This window comes from Drosophila melanogaster, chromosome 2L, assembly GCF_000001215.4.
Source record: "Drosophila melanogaster chromosome 2L".
Classification (NCBI taxonomy): Eukaryota; Metazoa; Arthropoda; class Insecta; order Diptera; family Drosophilidae; genus Drosophila; species Drosophila melanogaster.
Window position 1 is genome coordinate 8,433,712 of NT_033779.5, and position 12,105 is coordinate 8,445,816.

General features: G+C 44.5%; 4 protein-coding genes across 5 annotated transcripts; 3 read left to right on the forward strand and 1 right to left on the reverse strand.

Annotated features, from left to right (window-relative positions):
- Positions 1-346: 346 nt before the first annotated feature.
- D12 lies at positions 347-3,654 on the reverse strand. The gene is made up of 2 exons (NM_135384.3): positions 2,574-3,654; positions 347-2,516 (listed from the first exon to the last, which is right to left on the reverse strand). Exons 1-2 carry the CDS (start codon positions 3,462-3,464, stop codon positions 498-500), a joined length of 2,910 nt encoding a protein of 969 aa, NP_609228.2. The 5' UTR covers positions 3,465-3,654; the 3' UTR covers positions 347-497.
- Positions 3,655-3,693: 39 nt separating this feature from the next.
- Chrac-14 (Chromatin accessibility complex 14kD protein) lies at positions 3,694-4,285 on the forward strand. Its single transcript, NM_057298.4, has one exon. The coding sequence runs from the start codon at positions 3,794-3,796 to the stop codon at positions 4,178-4,180; it is 387 nt and encodes a 128-aa protein (NP_476646.2). The 5' UTR covers positions 3,694-3,793; the 3' UTR covers positions 4,181-4,285.
- Positions 4,286-4,457: 172 nt separating this feature from the next.
- Positions 4,458-8,631, forward strand: mus201 (mutagen-sensitive 201). 2 transcript variants are annotated; one of them, NM_001032060.2, is made up of 4 exons: positions 4,458-4,752; positions 4,816-4,991; positions 5,061-7,220; positions 7,313-8,631. In NM_001032060.2, the coding sequence occupies exons 1-4, from the start codon at positions 4,665-4,667 to the stop codon at positions 8,597-8,599; spliced, it is 3,711 nt and encodes a 1,236-aa protein (NP_001027231.1). In that variant the 5' UTR covers positions 4,458-4,664; the 3' UTR covers positions 8,600-8,631. The 2 variants fall into 2 exon arrangements, with proteins under 2 accessions (NP_001027231.1, NP_001027230.1); NM_001032059.2 differs by having other exon boundaries at positions 4,563-4,752.
- Positions 8,632-8,735: 104 nt separating this feature from the next.
- Positions 8,736-12,104, forward strand: CG31897 (uncharacterized protein). The gene has a single exon (NM_164821.3). It carries the CDS (start codon positions 8,932-8,934, stop codon positions 11,947-11,949), a length of 3,018 nt encoding a protein of 1,005 aa, NP_723396.1. The 5' UTR covers positions 8,736-8,931; the 3' UTR covers positions 11,950-12,104.
- The last annotated feature ends 1 nt before the right edge of the window (position 12,105 follows it).

The window sequence follows — 12,105 nt, forward strand, 5'->3', positions numbered from 1 at the left end:
AAGAGATGCGATTGCGACCGATAATAGTCGAAGAATCATATGGATATGCTAAGAGCTGCAAAAAAAAACCGCCCTTTAACAGTTATTCAATTTGTTAACGGCACTTTTCACTGCATACTTCTAGGGCACTATAAAGATATATTACTCTGTGAAGATAGCTGATAAGACTTAAAAATGTTTACATGTTTCGTACAAATATGCAATTGTAGCGATTATTATTTATATTGATAAAACAATTTAAAAGTCTTCAGCCAGATATTCAAAATTTAAAAATTAATGACCACTCATCTCATGATTTCGTCCAAAATATGATAATCGTTGATAATTAAAAACGCAGTATTCATTTCTTCGGACATTAATTTAGTTAATTTATTGCTTAGATTTATGCTTACCAACGAGTACAAGGCTCTAATTAGATATCAACTAATATCCCAGTAGAATTTGAACTATGACGCGGACTTGATAAAAAATAAATTCAAAACAATGGCAACTGCACATTAGATTTGTGGTTCTATCGGAGCAACTCCCAAGTGACTGTTTCCGAGGAAATCCAATTCGGAACACAGACTGATGACACGGCCTATGTCCTGAGGTTGGAGACACAACGGAGCATTGGCCGCCGCCGGTGGCAACTGTTCCAAAGTCTCCTGTTGCAGTTTCGCCGCCAAGGAGCGGCGCACCAATTTCTCAATAAAAGTGCGCAGCACTTGTCCGAGCATCGAGAGAGCCAGTGGCTGGGAGACGCCAGGCGGAGATTCCTCCGGTTCCAGTGTGATATTAATGTCCTTGCACATTTCCTGGACCAGCTGCAAGGTCGAATCCAAGTGCTTCGGCGGAGGTAGATAAAGTAGTTGGCGATGATTCACCATTTGGAAAGATACATCTGCTGAGTTTGTTAACCTGGACGCAAGCGGATGAGGTTTGTCCACACCCAACACATCGATGAACTCCTTATCCCGCATCTGTTGATCATGACCAAGCAGACGATCGGATTGCTTGGTTATCCAAGCTTCCAGCCGATTGCCTGAGCTGAGACTGCTATAGGCCGACAGTTGCGGTTGGGGCTCGCCCTTTAGTTGCGCCTGAACACGCCGAGCCAGTTGCTCCTCATCGCTCAGTTTTTGTTTTCTCTTTTCATGCACGACAGGTAAAACATCTTTGAGAGCTGGCGTATAACCATGAACCCTGGCGAACGCCACTATCTCCCGTAAACTCCAGTAGTGTTCCTTTCCACTAATGTCCAACTTATGCAGCTCGTGGTGCTGCATCAGACAGCGACGGAGCATACGTGCGCGCAGGTACTCAAAGCAACGTTGTTTTAGAGCAGTGTGATTGTGGAACTCTTCGAGGGTTATACAAGTGAATGGATACTCCTTTTGCTGATCAATCGACGCAAGCGGGAGGCGGCTCAGCAGGAACTCCACAGCACTGCGCATATTTCGGAATTGTGCACTTCTAAAGATGTGCTCCAGCCTTCGGGGTCGCGATTGTATGGTAGTGTCCACAATTGGAGGTAACAGCATTGGCTTTTCCTCCATCTCGCCGCTCATGTTGGCGTACCCATGATCGTGCTGCATGCACTGCAGCATATGCCATCGCGTTTCTGACGGTGGCTTAAGAAGACTCAATTGTGGTTTCAGCAGGGATTGTTGCTTTGCAGCCTGCTTAAGCTTGCGCTGCAAGGGATCGATAATGTACAGCTTTCCTGCTCTCTGAAACACAACATTCTTCTTGCCCTGGTGATGGCCATTGGGCACAGGCTTTATTGGTGGCCGATCCGACGAGGATTCCTTCCACGCTCTCTGCGGAGATGCCGGTGGATAGTGCTTTACTGGCGAAAACTCCTGCCGCTGCCTTTCTGGCAAGGATTCCTGCCTAGGACTTCGGCCGTTTACTGGCAGATAGACCACAGAAGGCTTCGAAGCGGTGACCTGAGCCGCATTTAACCGAAGTTGAGTCCTAGGAGGCGATGACGGAGTGGGTGGCTGCTTTCTTGGACTGTAGTTTAACTTCAGGGGCTCTGAAACCAACACAGTTGGTTCAATTTTCTCAATGTCGTCGCTGAGTTCAATTTTGTTGATACCAGCAAACAGATTGTCATCAAGTTCCTCCTTATTTTGAGTGATTGAAATGGTGCGCGGTTTGCATGACTCTCCAGGAAAGGCGAAAACCGAAGGCTCTAAAACATTCGGAGCAGCCAGAGGTGGAGCAGGAACTGCAGTCTCCTGTTCATGGGGAGGATGAGGTTTGCCGCTTTTCTGTTTCGTTATCGCCTGTTTTGCTCTCAGCCATATTTCCACAGTGGTCTCTGCGCCCATCGTGTGCAGTCCACACATTGTTTTATCCAGCACCACCGTGTGCATTAGTTGCACGGGTTTCTGCTGCAAGTGCTCTTGGAAAAATAGCTGGATGCGCATCGGAAACTCGCCCCAACCATGTCGGTTAAGCTGAAACGGAGACCTGTGCACGTCCACGATGTCGTTTGGGCGGTATGACGGATGGAGGTGGAAGCGCACCTAGAATTGCGAAGAAGAGATTGAATCACTCCGTACGTGCTTATGGGAATTACTTACCTTTTTAATGTATTTTTCAAGTGGTTCAGGTAGATCTTTGCCTTGCACATAGACCAACCACTTATAGGTCAAAGCATTCCCACCTGTGCCATTCTCTCGAGAGTCTTCGCCAATGTATTTGGAAGTATTACCCACCACGAAGTTGAATTTGTTCTTGTTATTCAGCCGCGAGGCATTCAGCTCCACTTGCCTTTCGTGGGCCTGTCGGCTGGTGCACGGCTGCTCGTCCTCCAACTTAACGGAAATGGGAGGTTCCTGCTCTGGCTGATCTTTTTTGTCCTTGGAGTGATCGGTTACGATGCCCTGCTCCTTGATCTTCTGTTGCCGCCTTCGTTCCGCCCGACGATGAGCCGGATTCCTCAGTCGGATGGTTTCTTTGGCCAAGGTGGCCGCCGTGCGCTCTGGCAAATGATTTTGGATGACAACAGGGCGCTTGCCAACGATTTTTTTAATGGCTGGATGCAGTGGCAGCTGCGGAGCGGCTATGTCGTCCCCAAAAAGGCTGTCGCCGCGCACTTTCGCAATATCCGCGCCGGTGAGGGGGACCTGCTGCTTTCGGTAATATTCGCTGACCACCTGATAGCGTAGTCTGTCCAACAGTTGTCGTCCTTGCAGCAGTCGTCGGTCGATCTCGGCCAGCTGCTCGACCTTCTGAGAGATTTCGCGCTGGAACTCCAGACGAAGCAGCTCCCGGATGCGCTGAAATTTGTCGGACAACGGCAGCATGCCATCCGACTGTTCCGTCTTGGTCCACTTTCTTTGACCGGGCGACTCGGCTTCTGCGCAGGTTTCTTCCTCATCCTGGCTAGAAACTTCCGTTTGCTGATAATCTGGATCGTGGTACTCGCTGTGCCTGCGTTTTTTTGGCGGCGTCGCTTGTTGCTGGTCCATGTGCGTGGTAGCTGGCACACGCACAGGACTTGTATCACGTTAGTTCGGAGGGGAACAGCTTCAAGTTTGGCCCGAATCGCTCCGTGCACATTTAGGCCGGGGTAATTGGCTGTTATTTATAAAAATGTGTAAACAATTGATGCGAACGAGGCGGCGCAAACAGAATTGAGTGGGGGAGTTGCCACATCGCTGGTGTAGATGCGTGCACGCTGGCCTTGTCCAACACTGTTCAGCCAGCTGTTTACTCTTTACGCGGGAAGCAAAGACGCCGAAATCTAGACGGAAAATCAAAAGTGCCCACCAAGTAAAAGCAGATAAGCAGCAGCAAAATGGTCGAGCGCATCGAGGATCTTAACCTGCCGAATGCCGTGATTGGCCGGCTCATCAAGGAAGCACTGCCGGAGTCAGCTAGTGTCAGCAAGGAAGCGCGAGCAGCGATCGCCCGAGCGGCATCTGTGTTTGCCATCTTCGTGACATCCTCGTCGACGGCGTTGGCCCACAAGCAGAACCACAAGACCATCACGGCCAAGGATATTCTACAGACCCTCACCGAGCTAGACTTCGAAAGCTTCGTGCCCTCTCTGACGCAGGATCTCGAGGTCTATCGTAAAGTGGTCAAGGAGAAAAAGGAGAGCAAGGCCAGCAAGAAGGATTCCAACACTGCCGAAAATGCCAACGCCAGTGCCACCGCAACAGCAGAGGAAGCCCCCGAGTGATTACGAATAGGAGAAACTATACGGATCAATTATCCTCTTCAGTCATTAAGAACAAAGCTAGTATTGAGCATTAACAAAAAACATTAAACATAGGCATTATCTAAGAACTTCACTTGTGTTTTGTCACTTTCCTCAAAGACTAAATTATGTTGTTAGTCAACGTTTACATGGGATTAATTTGGGATTGTAAGTGACGGTTGGAATTACACCCTTAAATAATGCCGCATTTCAATCCAGTCCGATCTAGTTTTTTACGCCTTCATTCAAAGTATATAAAGGTGTCAGAATAATATTTAAGTATTTCAGTAATTATTTGTTTATATATGTGATCAGAAAATCACTGTTTTAAAAATCATCCAGATAGATAACCGCGTGTTCTTTCCAGCACTGGAAACAGCTGTTTAAAAAAGCGCGTCTTATCGCAACAAAAAGTTTAGTTAGTTATTATTTTGCATGTTTTATACAATTAATATTTTAGTAGAAAATGGGAGTTACGGGCTTGTGGAAGCTCATTGAGCCGTGCGGCAAGCCAGTCCCCGTAGAGACTTTGGAGGGCAAAATCCTAGCAGTGGGTAAGCATCGTTTTTCGCCACCTAATGAAATACTTGCTGATTGGAGTACTTTTCGTCCTGCAGATATATCGATTTGGTTGCATCAGGTTGTGAAGGGCTTTCAGGACAACAAGGGATCGGCCCTGAGTAATGCCCATTTACTGGGTCTATTCCATCGTCTCTGTAAATTGCTATACTATCGTGTGCGACCGGTTTTCATTTTCGATGGATGCGTGCCGCAGCTTAAAAGGGACACTATTGTGAGTTATAATAGGGGAATATATCAAATTCACTCTCTAAATTAAATCCTCTTTATGTCACCCCTTCAGGCACGTCGCCAGCAGCAGAGGAATAAGCTCAGCAACGAAGCTGATCGCATTCAGGCTTTGCTCCTTCAATCCCTGGCCAAAGAAAAAGTAGTGCAGCAAGCGCTGGGCAAGAATGCAGAGCTACTGTTGAAATCCCCGGTTAAGCGACCGCCTCCAGCTAAGAAGAACGACGAGGATGACTTGTTTAAGCTTCCCGAACTGCCGGCTGCATCGGTGCAAGATAATCAAGATGAAAGCGAGCAGGACACCAGTGCCAGTGCCTCAGACAGCTCCTTTGACGAGTCAACCGCTCGACATTCTTACAACTCTAGCTTACAGGCCATCGATGTAAAGAGTCAGCATTTTCGGAATCTGCCAGCCGATGTGCGACACGAGATCCTTACAGACATCAAGGAGACGCGCAAGCAATCGTCGTGGGGCCGTCTGCACGAGTTGCCCGCCCGCAGCGATGACTTCTGCTCCTTCCAGATGAAGAGACTCCTCAAGCGCCGAGCCGTTCAGGAAAGCTTAGAGCAGGCGGAACAGGAGATGGGCGGACATACGCTTACCTATGCAGAGTTGTGTGACTTTTTCAATGAGGAGGGCATTCTCACCCCAACGGCCATTGAACAGTGCACCCGACAAATTAGCTCGGATGAACATACACGATTCCTGCTGGTCAGGGATCTTAAAAAGAAAGCAATGGAGAGCACCAAACAAGAGGTTAAAATGGAGATGATTGAGGAGGTACCCGCTGAGGAGGAGGATGAGAAGCCAAGCACTTCCACCAAGAAAGAGGCTGTGAAAAGTGTGGACCTAGGCACAGAGTTCGATGAAGATTTGGCCAAAGCACTGTCTATGTCAATGGAGGAGACCAAGGTGTACGATGAAAAGGACTACGAGTACGACTCGGACCAAGAGTTGCGCCTCAATCGAGCTCAAACCAAGCAATTGCGCCATGCGGCCAAGGGACCTGCACGGGCCTATATGATTGAATACGGCGGAATGAACGACGAGGAAGTTGGCAACATCATGGAGGCCACTCAGTTCAATGACACTCAAAGCCTTGAAAAGTTGCTAGAGATCACGACAGTCCCGACCGACATGGCTGACAACTCGATTGAGGAGGCCAAACTTATTTCACAAGCTATTGAAGAGAGCAAACAACTATCCCAAGCAATTGAGGAAAGCAAGAAGAATCTTAACGAGGACAAGGTGGAGATTGTAGATACTGATACCGACTCAGACTTGGAGGAAGTAATGGAAGTTCAGGAGCTGGATAAAGGCAAGAAGAATCTTGAGATTTGTGTTGATATTACTGGCCAAGCGGATTCGAATGATCTGTTTGCGGATATTTTTGAGGATGGAGAGGCAAATAAAATAGAGAAAACTATAAGCGTCGAGGAAGACGATGACTTTATAGAAGTGAAAGACAGTGAGGAATTAAAATTGGATACTGAAGATGAAAATAAACCAATAACGAATAAGAGTATTAAAGAAAGTAATGAAGTCAAGCCGTTCATTGATGAAATTATCGAAGTGAAAGATAGCCAAGAAGCGGTTCCTGCAGAACCTAATCTCAAACCCGATCTGGAATCAATTTTAAATGATCTGAAAAAACAAACGGCTGCGGTTAAAGATATTCAGCTAAACGTAAATGAAGAAGAAAAACCAAAACCAAAGGTGGAAATCAGTTCTATATTGGATGAGCTAAAAGTAAAGATGGCCGACGTTAAAAACATCACTCTAGATAACGTGAAATTAAGCAATAGTGTCCCTATCATACTATCCTCCGATGACGAAAGTACCTTGAAATCCTCGAAAATAGTTCCGAAGCAAGAGCTAATTGAGTTGTGCGACAGCGACGATAATAAAAACAATCGCCTATCACCGAACAAAACGCCAAGCAAAAACAAGTCCATTAAGGACTTTTTTGAGACCAGTTACGTGGTCAAGCGAACTCCCGACAAATCTCAAGCGTCAAACGAAACTTCGCCGGGAACACCAAAGACCCCGAAGCCCTTCTTCAGAAAGAGAACCCCGAAGTCCGGACGGAAACGAGCTAGTGATGCCAATGAGGACAGTGATGAGGAAGTTTCGCCCACTAAAAGGTCCAGTAAGGCCTCGAAGTCTCTCTTCGAGCCAAAGGAGCCGGAAGAAGAAAAGACTGTAGATCCGGAGGTGTGTATTGTTCTGATTAATATGCCAGAGTCTCTTAATATTATTCATTATTATATTATTCTCTTTATTCATGTAATGTTTTACCCCTACAGGAGATTATCAAAGATGCTGCAGAGGCTCTTAAATCTCAAAAGACCTCAGAAGAACTGCAGGAGTTGGCTACAAACTTAGCTCAGGAGCGAAAGGAACTTGAAATCGAGCGGAATCGGCAAGACCGAATGGGCATGTCCATCAGCCAGCGCATGAGCATCGATTGCCAGGAGCTGCTGCGTCTTTTCGGCATTCCGTACATTGTGGCTCCCATGGAGGCAGAGGCGCAGTGCGCCTTTCTCAATGCCACAGATCTTACCCACGGCACCATCACGGATGATAGTGATATCTGGCTTTTTGGTGGTCGAACTGTCTACAAGAACTTCTTTGCACAAAACAAGCACGTGATGGAATTCCGGGCGGAACAGATCGAGCAAACGTTTAACTGCAACAGGGGTAAACTGATCCAGTTGGCCTGTTTGGTGGGCAGTGACTACACTACAGGAATTCATGGCATTGGTGCTGTAACGGCCCTGGAGATTTTGGCCTCCTTTTCCGGACAGGATGCGAATGGGCCAGGTATCTGCAATCAATCGGTGCTTCAAACGCTAATCAAGTTCCGCGACTGGTGGCAAGCACACAAGTGCAGCAATCTTCCACCTGGCAGCTCGGCTCGCCTTGCTCTGCGCAAAAAACTTAAGAACATCGAACTGCACGAGGGTTTTCCCAGCGGTGCAGTGGTGGAGGCATATTTAGCGCCCACGATCGACGACAATCGGGATGCATTTAGTTGGGGCACACCGGATGTGGAATCAATCAGAGAATTCACGCGAAAATCTTTCGGCTGGACTACTTCAAAAACGGACGACATTCTGATGCCCGTGATGAAAAAAATTAACGAGAAGAAGATACAGGGTTCCATACGCAACTACTTTACGGCAAAGAGTGCTCTGCGAGTTCAACAACCGCACGTCAGCAAACGTGTCCAATTGGCAATTGACAAGATGTCCGGAAAGATCGATGAGACGCCGGAGAAACCGAAGAAGGTGACACGCACAAGACGTGCAAAGGCAGCTCCGCCAACAGATGATGATTTGGCCATCGCGGATGTCGCGACAAAAGCTGCCCGTCCCAAACGCGGCAAACGAAAAGCTGCACCTGAATCGGTAGTTTTGGATGGGGAACTTCCTTCCACATCGCAGTCGATACCGAAGCCTGAAAAATGTCCTCGAATACCTAGCAGCGTTGAAGTTATACCTCAAAGGGAAAAGGATCTGGAGCAGATGCGCCTCAATAAAGCAAAGGCGGCAGAGATTCTTAAAAATTCAGCGAAAGCCAATAGGAAATAAGCTTAACAAATCTATTAAATATAACTTTATAGAAATCATCTAGTGAGGTTTGCATTTTGTATTTAGTGTTTCACAGCAACCTTTAAAAACTACGTCTGTTTTTTTTTTATATTTTTTCGTTGTTTTTTTTTTATTGTAAAACTAAGTACTATAAGCACAACCTAAACATGATTTTTAAACGATATAATGTACGACCTGCTGCCTACCGTATATATAACAAATACCTTTCAATGAGGGGTTTCAGAAGGCGCAGGACAAAAGCGTTTAGATTGCAAAAAATCTTAAATCATCTTTTGAGTGAGGAGGGCAATTTGATTAACAGAATCCAAAAGATGTCCAAGCATAAAACCCGGGCCATTTTGGCTGAATCCATTAAATTGATACAGCAAAAAAATCGTGAACTTCAAACAAATTATCGGCAAGATGAAAAGAATGAAAAAAGACTGAAGAAACTATTACGAAAATTAAACTATCATAAAAAACAAAGCTTATTTCTCAAAAAAATGTTAAGTTATCTGAAAATGCAAATTAATGATCACGATTGCAGTCAAACAACTAAACTTAATATGGGAGAAATGTTAAGGTCTCAACTAAGAGTAATGAAAAATCGAACCATAGGCAACATAAAAGAAGCCCAAGAATGTATTTATGTTGCAAGGAGTTTATGGGCAAGCCATTTACGATATATGAGAAGAAGTAGGTCTTGGAGACGCAAACCAAAATATTCATTTAATAAATCCATATGGATGTTCTTAAACTCACTAAAATTTCAAACGAATGTCAAAACAACAAAGGATAAGGACAACAACAAAAACGTTTTGCATTCAAAAGGACCCTACACGGTGACTAGAAAATTGAATTTTTTCGCTTCGGGAGAAGATATAAATGTAAAGTCAAGTAGAAAACATATTCATAGACGACGCATTGTGCGGCCAAAACAATTAAACCCAATAAACTTTGATTTATTGAAGGATCCAAATGAAGTTTCTCAAAAAAGAAGCATTCATAACTTACCAGCATCAAGGCTAAAGGTTAAAGTTTATCCCCGAAAAAAGATTGAAACATACAATGCAGCGGATGAAGAAATATCACCTTACACAGATTTAACACAAGCGAAAATCGCATTTGGCGATAAAACATTCAATAAAGAAGAAAACCAGGAGGAAACCTGGAGCAGGCCACATTATATCGACTCAAAAATAATTATAGGTAGAGACCTAAAGAGGTCGAAAAATAAGAAAGCATCGGAATTGAGAAAGAAGTTCGCGTTAAAAAATACATTTCCAAATTTAAAAATGCGTCTTGGAAAGCTTAGAAGAGTTCGAAAAAACAATGCAGCGATTGAAGACGAGTCCTTGGAAAAGGATACCTTTCCGAATTTGAAAATGGGACTTGGAAAAATGCGACGAAAAAGAGTTCGAAAAAACAATGCAGCGACTGAAGACGGATCCTTGGAAAATGATACATTTCCAACTATGAAAATGCGACTTAGGAAGCACAGAAAACTCCGAAAAGACTATGCAGCGATTGAAGACGAGTCCTTGCAAAAGAATACTTTTCAAAATTTGGAAACGCCGCATAGAAAGCATAGAAGATTCCGAAAAAACAATGCAGCGATTGAAGACGAGTCCTCGCAAAAGGATACATTTTCAAATTTGGAAAATGGAAAGCATGGAAAGCACAGAAGAGTCAGAAAAAGCCATACAGAAGAAGAAAACGGTTCATTGCAAAAGGTTCAATCAGAAGAAAGAGGGGAGAGTCAGGCAAAGAATGATTTTAAAAGGTTTTCAAAATCTTCAACCATTAAAAAAATACAACATTTCTCGACATACGAAAAATTGAAATCTGCTTACCGAACGGAAAGTTTAAAACCCACGGGACATAGTTTAGTTTTAAATAAAAAATATAAATCCGATGAAAGCCTAGCCAAGCAGATGTCTATGTCAAAATATTTCGACATAAAAACCAACTTGAATCCTGTAAGCCCATCTCATTTATCACAAACAAGCTCCGTTTCAGTAGGAAAACTAAAAGTAAATTCCGCACTTTTGCCAAAACCCTCTGTGAGATCACTGGATGGCGTATCCCAACCACCCTTGTCATCAATGGCTACAACGATTATCAATCTTTTGTTCGAAGATAAGCCAGTTGCTTCGGATAAACCAAGAACACATCAAAAAACAATAGACCTTACAAAAATGTCATTAAACACTTTTTTGGGAACGATATCTAGGATGAAGCCCTCGGATCAGGCAAATGCGGTTTGGAACGATTTGCAGGGGAAATATAAAGAGTGGTTGTCGAATGTTATAATGCCCGAGGATGCTCAGAAATGCAAGAAAATTCTCAAATGGCGCTATATTCACAATATGCAAAAGGTCTTACACAATCATGTTAAGCAGTTTAAGATCGATTATGACGGTGGGCGATCAGAAACCGGTTCCAGAAAGTCTATAATGTCAAGTAGGGCATTTCGATCCAGTTACATAGTACCAACTAACTCTGGATCTCTAGGCGTTCCCAAAAAGATATCTAGCACAGACATTTCCCCGATCAGACGAATGCATGACACCCTTCTGCGATTGCAAATGGAAACGTTGAGGTCAAGGGCCTTTGACAAGGATGTGGAGGAAATGGAACGCATGATCATGGGTAGACAGGTACCCATGGGTGCGGAAGAAATGGAAATCTATAAGAAATATAAATCTGATCCTCAGCACTACAACATACTGATACTAACGTCCGGCAAACCCATTACGGATGAAAAGTATGAGGAAATGTTGCCGATTCTGGAGAAAAATTTTCAATTTATAAACGAACAATTAATGATACTTTCCAGGGAAAAGCGGGTTCAGGAAATGAAATTCCGAAACGAAATACAAAGAACGGAAGAAGAAGTAATGTCAAAAGTTTCCGGCGAAAGCTGCCATATGGATCGCACAGATTTAAATGAAGCATATCTGGAGGCAAGGAGAAAAATTTGGGCAGCCTACATTGCCAAACAGGACAAGACTCCTACAGAGATTCTGTTGGCCCAAGTACGGTATAAGAAACGAATGGAGCAGCTGGCCAGAAAACGTGAGGAGCGCGAGCAGCGATGCCTGCAGGAGCAGCGGCTTCACAAGAAAAGAAGATCACTTAGTGATCTATTTCGAGCTCCAAGGCGAACGAACCGCGAGCGACAAGCCATCGAGGACATCAAGCTGGAGGGCAGGAAATCTAAATGCTCGCTAACGTCATTTTGTTGCCGACAGTGTAGCAGGTGCGGCTTGATCTGGACACATAAGTGCTCCGAAGGATCCGACGATACTTCAGCAGAACACATCTGTCAAAATGTAAAAACAAGGTAGGTCTTAGGATTTGAACAAATTCCTTGGGCAAGTCTTTTTTCGTGGTGGTACAGAAATCTCCTTCCATCAAATTCTAACCAAAAGTTTTTATGAATTTTGTAGAAAGCGATTTTTCTACCACCAATGAAAATGGAAATTTTGAATGTGTGAGGTATA

Coding starts and splice junctions, on each gene's coding strand:
- mus201 (NM_001032060.2), top strand. CDS start 4,665: ATGGGAGTTACGGGCTTGTGGAAGCTCATTGAGCCGTGCGGCAAGCCA. Junction 4,992..5,060: donor AGCTTAAAAGGGACACTATT/GTGAGTTATAAT, acceptor TCACCCCTTCAG/GCACGTCGCCAGCAGCAGAG. Junction 7,221..7,312: donor AAAAGACTGTAGATCCGGAG/GTGTGTATTGTT, acceptor TTACCCCTACAG/GAGATTATCAAAGATGCTGC.
- Chrac-14 (NM_057298.4), top strand. CDS start 3,794: ATGGTCGAGCGCATCGAGGATCTTAACCTGCCGAATGCCGTGATTGGC.
- CG31897 (NM_164821.3), top strand. CDS start 8,932: ATGTCCAAGCATAAAACCCGGGCCATTTTGGCTGAATCCATTAAATTG.
- D12 (NM_135384.3), bottom strand. CDS start 3,464: ATGGACCAGCAACAAGCGACGCCGCCAAAAAAACGCAGGCACAGCGAG. Junction 2,517..2,573: donor TTGAAAAATACATTAAAAAG/GTAAGTAATTCC, acceptor TCGCAATTCTAG/GTGCGCTTCCACCTCCATCC.